Here is a 13,965-nt window from a genome sequence, read left to right on the forward strand (position 1 = left end):
GGCGGTTTTGATGATGTCTTCGATGACCTCTTCCTCTTTGATTCGGATTGGGCTCCCGTAGCCATTGGTGATATATCACTAACTTCATTAGATTCAGTGGATTGGATGCTTTCATGAATTCTTGAGCCACCACTATCAGACATCTGAATCATAAATCCATAACATGATCGCATTAGGTTGTCATTACAAAACCTCAAAATTTCATAATGTTATAACTTATAATATCCTAAATTGAACAAATATCACAATTTAATTAATTGAACAACACTTAAGTTAAATACAAACAATAATAATAACTACATATCAACAATTCAGCATATTACCATTTTCTAAATTAAAAAAAAAGCAAAAATTAATCAATTAATTAACAATCTCCAATTTAATTAATAACTTCAATTTAATTAATAACCATCTCCACCCTCCAATTGTTCAATTATCAATAAACTCACTCCAATTTAATTAATAACAATCTCCATTTATTCAATTATCAATCAACAACAACAAACCCACTTCAAATAATTGAATAATTATCAATCAATTAATTAAAAATTTACAATTTAATTAATATCAATAGGCTGTTAAAAACTTAAAATTTGAATCGGGTTGTTGCCATCAGCTGCGTGCAAGTCAGCAAGTTATAGCGTCGCCGTCGGTAAGGTAAGACAAACCTTGATCTCGGAGGTCGAAGTAGCTACAACGTCGGCAGATCGAGGCTTGTTGGGCTGAGTGGGACGCGAGCTGAACGGCGAACGCACAGCGCAGTTGCGGGCAAGGCGTGCTGGCTGACGTGAGTGGGCTGCGGTGAACGGAGATGCTGGCTGCTGCTGTGAGTGTTCTTGTCGTGGGAGGGAGTAAGACGGTGAATGGGGCTGCTGGCCGCTGCTACTGGCTGCTGCTGCTGCTGCTGGTGGTGGTAGCTGGTGGTGGCTGGTGGTGGCTGGTGGTTGCTGCTGGTGGCTGCTGCGAGCTGCTGCTGCTGGCTGAGCTACTGCTGCTGGCGGCTGCGAGCTGCTGTTGTTGGTGTCTGTTGGAGCTGAACGGGGCTACTGTGGCTGCTGCTAAGGGGCTGCTGTGACTACTGCAGAAGTCGTCGGCCACAGTTCACAGAAAATTAGAAGAGGAAGCAAGGAGGGGAGGCCGAGAGGGAGAGCTTTTTGTTTAGGGTTAGGGATTTTTTAGTTTAATTAATGTTTATAACTATATATATTTTTAATTTAAAAGTTAAATGTTAAAAAAATAACTTCAACCCGAACGGGTTGAAAATTCGGTTCGGGTTCAACCCGAACCAAAATGTAACCCGAACGGATTGAAACTTTGAACCCGTTCGGATTTCACGGGTTAATCCGAACCGAACCAAACCCGAAATAAATTTCGGGTTCGGTTCGGTTCGGGTTAACCCGAACCGAACGCCCACCCCTAATGGTATCATTACGTGGCCAATTAATAAAAATGCCTTTTCATAAATGGCTTTGATGGCATTCTCACGTAAAACATCCTAACTTGCCTACATAGATATTTATGTCATAAATATTCTAGAGCGTGGACACTTTTGTAATTATATTACTATCTTTTCTATTTTTTATTTTTAAATTTTATGTCATCTCAACATAAAAGAAATTATATTGAAAAGTGAAAACCTCAGTGTCTCAAACTCCTTTCTGCTTTCAGGTTTCCTAAAATTGCCAATGGATTATAATTAAAAAAAGAAAATGTATCAATTACCAATTTAGAAGACCATGAGCCATGATTAAATTTTTATTTTTAGCACACAAAAATACAGAAAATGAAAGCGGAACGTCAATATTTCTTATGAAGAGTATGTGGTATCAATTTATTTCATTGAGCTTGGATAATAGACTGCACAAGTTAATCGTGCTGCTATTCTTAAGACTTCTTGGAATATTTTGACATCTTCTTCTATTTGGTGTAAGTTCTTAAAAGGTCAGTTCCAACTCTCATCATACAATTGGTCTCGCACTTATTCCAAGTCTTCCATTTGGCGAGGTTTGAAGACTATGATTCCTACTTTAGTTGATGGTTGTCATTAGGTTGTGGGAGATGAGAGAAAGATTAACTTGTGGCATGATAGATGGCTGTCATATTCCATTGTTTCTTTATTGAATATTACTGATTTAAGCATGAACTTTAATTCTTCTTTGAGTGCCTTGATTTGTGATGGTGCTTGGTGTACTTCAGATCATTTTCAATTTTCCTTCCCTCAGCTGGTTTTAGATATCAATATTACAAAGATGCCCGTTGTTGATACCGAAGATAAGATGGTGTGGTGCCACTCAGTAGATGGTGATCTTACTTTGGCAGAAGCTTATCATTTTTACTTAGCAACCTTGTAGTTTGCCCTTGAAACAAATGCTTGTGATCATCTTTTATTCCTCCGAAATACTCTATGTTTGCTTGGAGGTTGTTTCATAATAGAGTTCCAACATATGGTCAGTTGCATTTATGTGGGTTATGTGTTGTCTCAGCTTGCCCTTTTTGCTTGCAAACTGATGAAACAATTGCCCATTTATTTTTCCTATGCAGGTTCTCTCAATAGCTTTGTGGTTGGCTCACTTCTTTATTTAGAATCACATTTCCCATGGATGGAGACCTTGTGAGTCTATGAAAGCAAATTTTGAATGATAGATTCTCTCATCACATAGCCTCCCTCTAGCATATAACTTGCTTTATCTTGCTTTATTATTTTTTAAAAGCTCGAAACTTATTATGCTTTAAAAATCGTGTGCTTTCCTGGTCTCAACTAAGGGTTGTCATTTATTCTCACATTATTTTATTAAGCTCTCATTGTCCAGGACATGCATCTACCTAGGTTATAATTTATGATATATTAGGCATAAAGAAGCCATTGCGGCGTGCTCCGAAGGTATTTTCAGTTTGCTGGCATCTTCCTTTAATTCCTTAGGTTAAAATTAATACGGATGGCCTACCTAAAGGAAATCCGGAAGAGGCAGCTTGTGGTGCTGTTTCCAGGGGATTTAATAGGGCCTTTAAAGGATGCTTTGCAATGTCTTTAGGTCTCCATTATTCATTTTATGCTGAAATATTTGTATTATTATTGCTATTGAAGAAGCAGCTAATAGAGGGCGGCAATATGTTTGGTTAGAGAGCGACTTTACTGCTGCATTGTCTTGTTTTCAAAATCTTAGATTTGCTCCTCTATGGCGCGTCCGTAATAGATAGATTAATTGTTGTAGCTTGATACTCCCATATTTTTCGAGAAAGAAATTCTGTAGCAGATTGGTAGCATTATCCACCAATGGCTATTAGGAAAAAGTTATTTGACAATGCTTGGGGTTATCCTAAGTATTGTTTCATAACTTAACCTCTTGTACATGAGAATTTTGTAACTCTTCTCTTTTTTTATTAATATATTTTCAGATTTATATATAAAAAAAATTATTTCATTGAACTTCTTAAATAAATTAGAGAAACCACAGATTACAATAATACATAGTTAAGGACTACAACAACGTTTTGAACCTATAACTACAATGCAAGCCCCGGTCCTTAACTTCTTGTCATTCTTACACAATGAAAGACACTGAGCATCCCCAAAGGTTTTTGAACAACTGTTATAGTAGAATGGATCGGGAGCTTCATTATCTGCAAGTTAACAAAAATAAGTTAATTAATACTAATTTGCAGTATTTTTTTTCAAATGTATTCGATATACATATTATGACTGAGTTATGTATTATTCAGTGACATTCGTAACTTATATAGTGCAAATTTGAATGACTATGGTTAATCACCTAAAAAAATTAGAGAACTTACCTGAGCTAACTAAAGAGATGATAAATATCATCACAATAAGAAATTTACCGAATCCTATTTCTTTAAACAAAGCTCAAATAATTCTTGGATCTTGATGAATTGATGATCTCAAAAGAGCTTTATAAAATGGCCTAGAAAAGCTAGGGTTTCATCTCAAAATTTGTAAGCCAAATTTTCAAAACTCTAATGCTCCAAAAATGTGCCTTAGAGACAAGTATTTACCAATCTGATACAACTTTACAATTTTCTGGTCCTATAGAATTAATGTCTAGGTAAAATGACACGAATGATGTTACTCAACAATTGTTTCCCAATTTAAATCTTGTAAGATTTGTATGGGGTATTCACAGACATTGACAAAGTGGATTCGCTGTACATAGGAAAAACATACAATAGTACATGTAATGTGCAATTAATATTGTGGGATTATATCAATAAAAAGCACGGCTTTGTGCTAAATTTAGACTTTTCAGTTACCAGCTAGTAGGGGTGTTCAGAATCCAATCTGATCCGTTCAATCCGATCCGTATAAATCCGATCCGTGGATTGGTGGATTGGATATGGATTGAAAATTTAAAAATCCGCAGTCGATGGATTGGATATGGATTTACTTCTGTAAATCCGTAAAAATCCATGAATCCGCAAAATATATATATATAATTAAAAAATTATTATAAATTTAATTAAAAAAATTATAAATGTGACATTACATAGTTACATAAGCACTATAACATATCTTAGCCATTACCCAATAATAATATAAAATGAAAAATAATTAAATAATCAAATATACAAATATAACTTGTAAAAATTATAAAACAAAATAAAAGCAAAGTCACACGCACTAGTAAAAGTAAAGTAACATAACGCTAAGTCACCAACAATTTGCAAAGTCACCCAAAAGCAAAGTAACATGACGCCAAGTCACCAACAATTTGCAAACAAAAACTCTAAGCTTCCCCGCCGTCACACACACTAGCAACACTCAATACTGGTTGGATACACTCTCAACACGAATTTAAAGGACATCGGCCGCGCAATTCTGGCGAGAGCAAGCCATCTTCTTTCCCAAGTCCATCGAGCCACTTCACATTCACTGGTTCCAGATGAACAATTTCACTATCATAACCTTTAAGATCGCCACCCGTACGGCTTCTCCTAGTTCCCATCGTGGACGGCTCCGTAATCACCACTTTTCAATAGGCGCAACAACCCTGGTGAAGGATTAAACTGTGTTTGGTTTCCGAAACTTTGCCATTTCAATTAATTGTGACTTTATTTGAACAATTAATTTCGGTGTTATATTAACGTATTATTGTAACTTTATTTGAACAATTAAGCTTGGTGTGCTATATTTTGAAACTTTGAACGTATTATTGTAGCTTTATTTGAATAATTAGTCTCGATGTGTTATATTTTGAAACTTTAAATGTATTATTTTAGCTTTATTTAAATAATTTATTTATTTAAATTTTATTCAATTTTAAATTTAATTGGTAGCAAAATTATTTTTATATTAGATTTTTTTTATTTCATTAGTTGGAGAGAACGAAAAAATTTTAATTTGAAAACTAATGCGCAAAATGGTGGATTGGATATGGATTGAGTCAAATCCGCAGAAGTATGGATTGGATATGGATTGAGTCAAATCTGCATCCAATCCGCAGATGTATAGATTGGATTTGGATTGAATTTTATCAATCTGTGAATTTGATTGGATTAAAAAATTATAATCTTTAAAATCATGGATCGGATATGGATTGATGTCCAATCCGTAAAATCCGATCCGTGAACACCCCTCTTTGGTAATCCAATTAATAAAATTTAAAATGCGCAAAATAAGAATGAATTGACATTGAAGTAATAGCGTTCATGATTTAACCTTACTAGTCTCATAAATTTATGTTACGAAGAAATTAAAATAAACCAATAATTTCCTTAAATATTTAAAAGTGCTTGGTTTAAAGATTACACTGGAAATCAAGCAATCATTTTCTTTTTGATAAGAATGATATATATTAAGATTGCCAGCGTGAAAAGCACATATATATGGGAATAATTATTTTCATAATGTGATGTATTTATGACAAGAATCAATAACATTTAGTAATGTAAATATGGCAAGGATCAAGATGACTATATGATTCGGATATTGAAAAAATCAAAACGCTTATGTGCATTTGGAAGATGAATCCCTCATTTATATCTTAGGTTACAAAGTATTTTGTATAAATAAGCCTTTAAGCTATCGAAAAATAATAAGAGTGACATTTATTTGTTTCTCACAAAATTTTCACGTTTATACATCCAATTATCAACAACCTGACTAAAAATAAAAATTAAAAATATATGACGTATTATAGGTACTGTAAAATGACCCATCGCAGCCCGGTGACACATGTCTATTTACACATTTTAACCCTCGAGAAATATGAAACGTGAAAATAGAGGTGCATTTATTTTGTTGGCCCAAAATTATTCTCTACTTGTGCACGAACCACAGGTGGCAGATGAGTACACGTATCAACTGAGATTGGTTAACACTTAACAACACAGTAATGAGTGGTGCTGGCAGTGACTACGTGACAAACCATGTAACGAGGTGAGAATATTTACACTGAGATCCATATTGTTTTAGACTTTTGCATATAACTCATAAGGTTTGAGAATTCCATATCTAAAAATCCATTTTGTTTTAAAAATTGCCTATGTTTCTTAATAGAAATCTGGAAATATATATTCTTGAATCTGAAATTTAATTAAGTGCAAGATATAAATAGAAGTCATAAGATACTATTATAATCGTATTTTAATTAATATGCACATGCAATTGTTTGTATATTTGATTCTTGTAAGCAAAATCATATTTGTGATCATAAATTGTGTTTAATCATAATGTTCTCACGTGAAACCATGAAAAACAATTGTCATTTGAATTCTTAATTATTCGCTCTCTTCATTTTTAGGTACATGTAGGCAGGGACGGATGCAACATGTGACAAGTGGGGGCTTGAGCCCCCACTGGCCAATAAAAATTCTAAAGAAAAAAGAAAAAAATATTTTAGTTTTCTAATTAATCCCCATTAAATTTATTAAAATAGTCACTATAAATTATAAACCCCATTAAAATTTAAACTTTAACTTTCAAGAATTATAAAAACTTATATTTTAATTAAAAATAATGATAGCCCACCACCTAAAATATTTTCTATTCTAAAAAATATGATTAATTCTTCCAGTTTCTATAATAATAGTAGAGTGAACATTTTCAGTAATGAAACTTATGAAGAATCATCTTTGAAATCGGATGGGATAAATGATAGTTTGGTTGTTTATATAAGAAACAATAAATTTAATAATATTGATAATGAGTTTATTGCATAACATTTTAAAAATATGAAAATACGCAGAGAATAATTATAAATGTATTAGCAAATTTTTATATATTCAAAATTTTAGTTTTTTATATTTTACTATTATCTAATTTAGTCCCCGGTAAATTATTTTTCTAGATCCGCCACTGTATGTAGACCTATTGTCTTATTGTTATGCAATAATATTTCTCATTATACCGCTAATAATTTTTTAAAATAGAAGATCAATTTGTCGTAAAATGTTAATTCTAATAAGATTGATCAAGATCTTAACACAAACCGCTATAAAAATGAATCTATTAATGAGAATTACATTTTTTTTCCACTTATGCGACCAGCCAATATAACATGTTACCACATAACAAAATTATTTTAATTAAAATCAACGTAACCAACCATAATACCTGGTGATAATCCAATATTGATGTCCCCATATAGAATTTCATCATTCGACAGGGACTCGATTGCAAGGAATGGAAAAGACAAAAATAACAGTGCTGGGTTATGGGTATGGTAGGTGCAGTTAAGAGCTGTGATTTGACGAAGAAATGAGTACAGAGGGAATTGAATGGTGAGATGGGCATATGCTCTTCTTGCTAACGTCCACCTTCAAATTACAAATTTAAAATCACCCCAAACTTCTTCACATCCATTTATTCTACCTACCACCCTTTCCCCCACTCTCCTTAAATGTTCTTCTTTTTTGTGCAGTCTTTTGCTTCGTGTGTCGCTTAACTTAATTTTCCCTAAACAATAGCCAGCTCCTCCTACTCATCTAAAAAAATTTCGACAAAACAAAAAAGGAACTGACGATGATATCAATAGCCACTAAAAAACCAGAGCTGTCTCTTGATATCTCTTCAGCAGCACCACCAGCGCCGTCCAATGAAAAGATAGCCACCCATATTTTCAAATCAAAGCTTCCCGATATACCCATCTCCAATCATCTCCCTCTCCATACATATTGTTTCCAGGATCGTTTATCTGACGATCCATGCTTAATCGTTGGCTCAACTGGCAAAACTTACTCTTATGCCGAAACGCACCTCATCTGTCGAAAAACCGCAGCCGGTTTGTCGAATCTCGGCATCAAAAAGGGCGACGTGATCATGATCCTCCTCCAGAACTGCGCCGAATTCGTCTTCTCGTTCATGGGAGCTTCCATGATCGGTGCAGTCACGACGACGGCCAATCCCTTCTACACTTCAGCTGAAATCTTGAAACAGTTCAGAACCTCTGGTGCCAAATTGATTATCACAATGTCTCAGTACGTCGACAGGTTGCCGAAGACGGACAAAGATTTCACAGTGATCACGATCGATGCCCCTCCGGAGAATTGCCTGCATTTCACAGTGTTATCGGAAGCAGATGAGGATCAAATCCCAGAAGTTGCCATCAAGCCCGACGATCCTGTGGCGTTGCCCTTCTCTTCGGGCACCACGGGATTGCCTAAAGGAGTGGTGCTGACGCACAAGAGCTTGATCACCAGCGTGGCGCAGCAAGTGGATGGAGAGAACCCGAATCTTTACTTGACAAACGGAGACGTTGTGCTGTGCGTTTTACCTTTGTTTCACATTTATTCGTTGAACAGCGTGCTTCTGTGCTCGTTGAGAGCTGGGGCTGGGGTTCTGTTGATGCAGAAGTTTGAGATAGGGGCGCTGCTGGAGCTGATACAGCGGCACAGGGTGTCGGTGGCGGCTGTGGTGCCGCCCTTGGTGCTGGCGCTGGCCAAGAACCCGATGGTGGCGGATTATGACCTGAGCTCGGTCAGGGTGGTGCTTTCCGGGGCGGCGCCGCTGGGGAAGGAGCTTGAAGATGCTCTCCGAAGTAGAGTCCCTCAAGCAATCTTGGGTCAGGTAATTAGCATTTCTTAACCAAATAAGTTACATGCAATTGATTGCTGTTATAACTGAATAACCGTTTTTAGGTTGCGTTTAGGTTACCTTTATTAGTTAAAAAACAATCCTATTTTGTCAAAGGAATGTGTTTAGATACATATACGACATACTAATATTTTGAACTCATAATCACACGTATTCGTATTTTTTAAAATACTTATAATGATGTGGAAACATTTTATATCATTGTAAATTATTAGAAAATTATTTTTACGACAATATAAAAATATTTGAATACATGGCAGTCAAACTACAATTTGAGCTTTGCTATTATTTTCCGAAAATGTTTCTGAGTTCTTTGAACGAAGAAAGGTCCTTTGGATTGGGTTGGATTTTTTGCCGTATTATTTGCTGCGGCCGCAGGGTAATGTTGTCGCATTGGGTAAAAATAATTGGCATTTCACATGCGGCTATTTATGATGTGGGCCGAGCGATGGCCTTAGTCTTATTTTCGGTTGGTGGGTGACTGGGTGTTTCTGCTGTCTATCCAACTTCGGCGGGTTGGTTGTTGTATCCAATTAATAAGCTCTACTTATTTATTTATTTTTATAAAAATTCAGTTTTTGTTTTAAATATCCAATGGATTCATTCGTCACAGATTGTGGCCATTGCCAAATATGCAAGAAGAAAATTGACGTAGTTGTTATCTAGTATTATAACTAAATTTGACACGACTCAATTATCCGATAAAAACATAATAAAAATAAATAAGTAAAGATTATCAAATTTAACATTTTTATTAAATGGATTGTGTCAAAGTTGACATAATTTTTTTTTATGTGCTAAGGTTTTTGACCTGTATTTGATCAATGACACGATTATATGTTTTATTCTAAATTAATTTGTATGGAGATCTTGTCATCAAAACTAAAAAATTTGACATAATTCTTTCTTTTTATTTTTTTTATTAGACATGATGTAAATATGCACATAATTTCATTTATAAAATTTTATTTAAATTTAATATCTCAATAGTATAAATGGGAAAAATCTCGGTAGATATGTATATGTTATAATATTGGTGTGTATATATATCGATAAATTTTGTATTTATTAAATATATAGATATTACGTGGATTATCATGTAATTTTTTTAATTTATGTGTTAGGTTAGGATTTGAATACTTTGATATGATTATTAAATAAATTATATTTGACACGACACGAAATTGATTCAGTGACCTGTTTTGCCAACTTTATCTAGTACTGTGTAAATCCTAGATCGAATTTGGTTTTAAACTCCAGAAGCATTAGTGTATGCAAATGTTTCATTTTAAATTCTTTATTTAATCTAATGGCAAATAAATTTTTCTGTCATTCGTATTATCGAGTTTGAACAAATGTTTTTCCGTTAGTTCAAGCATACGCTGTTAAGCCGTGCGGTTTACTAACATTAAAATTGGCTCTATTTAACCATAAGACTTAGTAGCATATCCACGTGAAAAAAAAAAAAAAAAAAGCCCACGCTAAAGAAAAATTACATATAAACACTGTATCAAATCATTGTCTAATTATATTAATTTGTAAATGACTGAAAACACAGGGATATGGAATGACAGAGGCAGGGCCAGTGCTATCAATGTGCCTAGGATTTGCAAAGCAGCCATTTCCTACAAAGTCAGGATCATGTGGCACCGTTGTTAGAAATGCTGAGCTCAAAGTTATTGACCCTGAAACTGGTGCCTCCCTTCCCCACAATCAACCTGGCGAAATTTGCATCCGCGGCCCTCAAATTATGAAAGGTATGCTCCTCTCTTTTGCCATGATTATAACATGCTCATATCTTCTTTCCTTATTTCTATGCTTTTGAATTTTTTTTGCCTTTTCCCTTCGTAGTTCTTATTGATTGAACTAGTTACATGATGAGCAGTGCAATGCGTCCGGGATTATATATCAATGGTAATTTATTCCTAACAGTCTTGCTACTACTCGTGGTCAAAAACAGTGGCGCACAGTGGCGGAACTTGAATTTTGGTCTGATGGAGAAATTACAAAATTGAATAGGCTAACAATGGGGTCTTCATTAGGATGGGCAAGCAAAGCCCAGGTCGAACCGGGTCGATGGGCTTTTGACTTAGCCCTCTGCATGAGGGCACGGATACGAACTTAAGAAAAGAAAAAAAGTCTGGGTCAGGTTCGACCCTCTATTTTTTTCAAAAAATAAGTTTATAAATTAAAATAAAAATAATTAAAAATTAAATTTTTAATTCATAAATCAATAATTATTCAAAAATTTTAAATTATATTTTAAATTATTTATTAAGTGTTATTTAATTAAGAGGATGTTTAAACTAGAAAATTCATCATTAAAAAAATTAAATCTCTAAATTTTTATTTGTTTTATTTGTTTTATTTATTATTTATTTTAAAATATATATTTTCTTTAATTCATTATTAATTATAAACTTATGGATTATTATTTCATTTTAAATTTACAACAATTAAAAAAATTAAAAATAATCGAAAGCCTAGGCCCAAGCTTCGATTTTGCCATCCTTATTCTTCATAAAGAGAAACCATGAACTTGAGAAATTTATGAAAATTATGAAGCCCAAACATAAAATGTACCATAAAATGATAAAATTTCTTCTCTATCCTCTTTAATTTCTGGAATTTCAATTCTTTATTTGTGTGAAGCAATTTTATTCTAAATCTTTACATAGTTCCATCCTGATAGCGCGAATATATTAATAGCTAGTGCCATTACTTTTTCATTGTTTGATATTTGTAACTTTAATATAATGTAACACACATCTTCATATCTTGTAAATTATAGGTTACTTGAATGATCCTGAGGCAACTGCGGCAACTATAGACGTTGAGGGTTGGCTTCATACTGGTGACATAGGCTTTGTTGATGATGATGATGAGGTTTTCATAGTCGATAGGGTCAAGGAAATCATCAAATTCAAAGGATTCCAGGCATATTCTCTTAACCTTTTGTTAAATCTTTAAACTAAAATTATTCGGAAACTAAGATGAAACCTGAAAGGAATACTCAAATTATATATTTTATAGGATTAAGATCCTCTCCTGAGAAAAAAATTCATGTATTGATTTGTAGTTAATAAATTTAAAATGTAAAGAAGTCGTATTTTATCCATATACTATTACTACGTGACACATGACATAATGTTGTTAAAAGCTCAAAAGTGTACGGATCAGGAGAAGATCCTAATCTTACTTTATGAGATACTTATCACGTTACATATCATAATGTAAGCACTTAACCGTATAATTTTTTTGGATGTCATGCACACAGGTGCCGCCGGCGGAGATTGAAGCCCTCCTTTTAAGCCACCCATCAATTGCAGATGCAGCTGTGGTTCCGTAAGTGAAATTAAACTCAGCATTTTAGTTTGTCAGAATTTTAGATTGCTCGCATTTATAATTAATGAGGCCTAAAATTTTCAGAAGAGATTCTAACTTAGACGTGCTGCTAATTAAAATTTAGGCAAAAAGATGAAGTTGCAGGAGAAGTTCCAGTTGCATTTGTAGTTCGATCAAATGGGTTTGAACTTACCGAGGAAGCCATTAAAGAATACATAGCAAAACAGGTAGTGTTTTACAAGAGACTGCACAAGATTTATTTTGTTCATGCGATTCCAAAATCTCCTTCCGGTAAGATTTTGAGGAAAGATCTCAGAGCCAAGCTGGCCTCTTCAATGCCCTTGAATTAATTCTTCTTATTTATTACGTTAGTTTTTGTTCGCCTTTGAGTTGTTGGCATTCAAGAACTTCAAATGGTGTGACAAAAAAAATTATCATGTTTGCTTGTAATATGTAATTTTGATGAGTAGTTTTCCAAAATTTTATTGTAATAAATTTTTGTAAAATTAATAAATTCTTATTCTTTGAACTTTTGCCATTAAATTCACAAATTACAATATTATTTGTCTATTCATCTAATTAAAAAAAATGGTGATTTTTAATTATACGAATGAGAGAAAAAAAAAGAAGAGAAATTAATGAAGAAAGGAATGAGAAGTAGTAAATTAAAAGAAAAGGTTAGGTGTGCACTTGAACAAGTTATGCTCATATGGGCTGTCGTATAATACTTTTATTTTTTTGGGATGTAAAAATCGTATACTTGAATTTGGATTAGTGCTGATTTGAGAAATGTGATGATTATGTAAGTGGATTACTAAGGGACGCCTTCTTATAGGTTCAGCTGAAATAATCTGTGCACGTGTTTAGAAATGTGATGATTATGTAAGTGGATTACTAAGGGACGCCTTCTTATAGGTTCAGCTGAAATAATCTGTGCACGTGTTTTGTTTAGATACGTGTTGAAAATTATTCTAGGATGCAGCTATGGAGTCCCATTCCACCAGATATTCCGACCTGTAATATTAACATGGATGAAAATTATTTTAAAAGATTGTAGCTAATTTTATCTTTCGCCAGCTGGAATTCGTAAAATAGATAAATAGATAGAAGGGAAAAATAGTATAACCAAATCCGCTCACTGCCTCACTCTGGTGAAATTGAGTAAAATCCTCTCTCTCTCTCTCTCTCTCTCTCTTTATATATATATATATATATATAAAGTTGGAATTTAAGAAGGTAATGTGATATTACTATTTTTTATTTTTATATATTCTCTATTATCTAATAAATAAAGAAAGTTTCTTTTAGATTTGACTTTTTATCTTCTCATAATTAATTTGATTGTTATTACACAATAACAATTATGTAAAGATTTTAATGAGGCATATTCTTTGTAATGAACATCTAAGCGGGAGTGTTATGAATTTATTAAAATAAATGCAGATGTTCATAACATATATCTCTTAGTCTCTCCACTATCTCCCATTAGAAATCTTTAGCTTCCCTATAACTCTCACTATCTCACAATGAATTATGATCCATAATTTTCATTAATTTCATAGAGTGATTAT

At 33.6% G+C, this 13,965-nt stretch overlaps 1 protein-coding gene across 1 annotated transcript; it reads left to right on the top strand.

Annotated features, from left to right (window-relative positions):
* Positions 1–7,715: 7,715 nt before the first annotated feature.
* Positions 7,716–12,923, top strand: LOC102611686 (4-coumarate--CoA ligase 2). The gene is made up of 5 exons (XM_006478851.3): positions 7,716–9,022; positions 10,608–10,806; positions 11,841–11,986; positions 12,327–12,394; positions 12,519–12,923. The coding sequence occupies exons 1-5, from the start codon at positions 7,979–7,981 to the stop codon at positions 12,742–12,744; spliced, it is 1,683 nt and encodes a 560-aa protein (XP_006478914.2). The 5' UTR covers positions 7,716–7,978; the 3' UTR covers positions 12,745–12,923.
* The last annotated feature ends 1,042 nt before the right edge of the window (positions 12,924–13,965 follow it).

This window comes from Citrus sinensis, chromosome 3 (assembly GCF_022201045.2).
Source record: "Citrus sinensis cultivar Valencia sweet orange chromosome 3, DVS_A1.0, whole genome shotgun sequence".
NCBI classification, from domain to species: Eukaryota; Viridiplantae; Streptophyta; class Magnoliopsida; order Sapindales; family Rutaceae; genus Citrus; species Citrus sinensis.

Excerpts from the sequence above, each read along its gene's own strand:
- LOC102611686 (XM_006478851.3), top strand. The coding sequence starts at position 7,979 with ATGATATCAATAGCCACTAAAAAACCAGAGCTGTCTCTTGATATCTCT. Across the intron at positions 10,807-11,840 it reads CGGCCCTCAAATTATGAAAG|GTTACTTGAATGATCCTGAG; the intron begins GTATGCTCCTCT and ends TGTAAATTATAG. Across the intron at positions 12,395-12,518 it reads GCAGATGCAGCTGTGGTTCC|GCAAAAAGATGAAGTTGCAG; the intron begins GTAAGTGAAATT and ends ATTAAAATTTAG.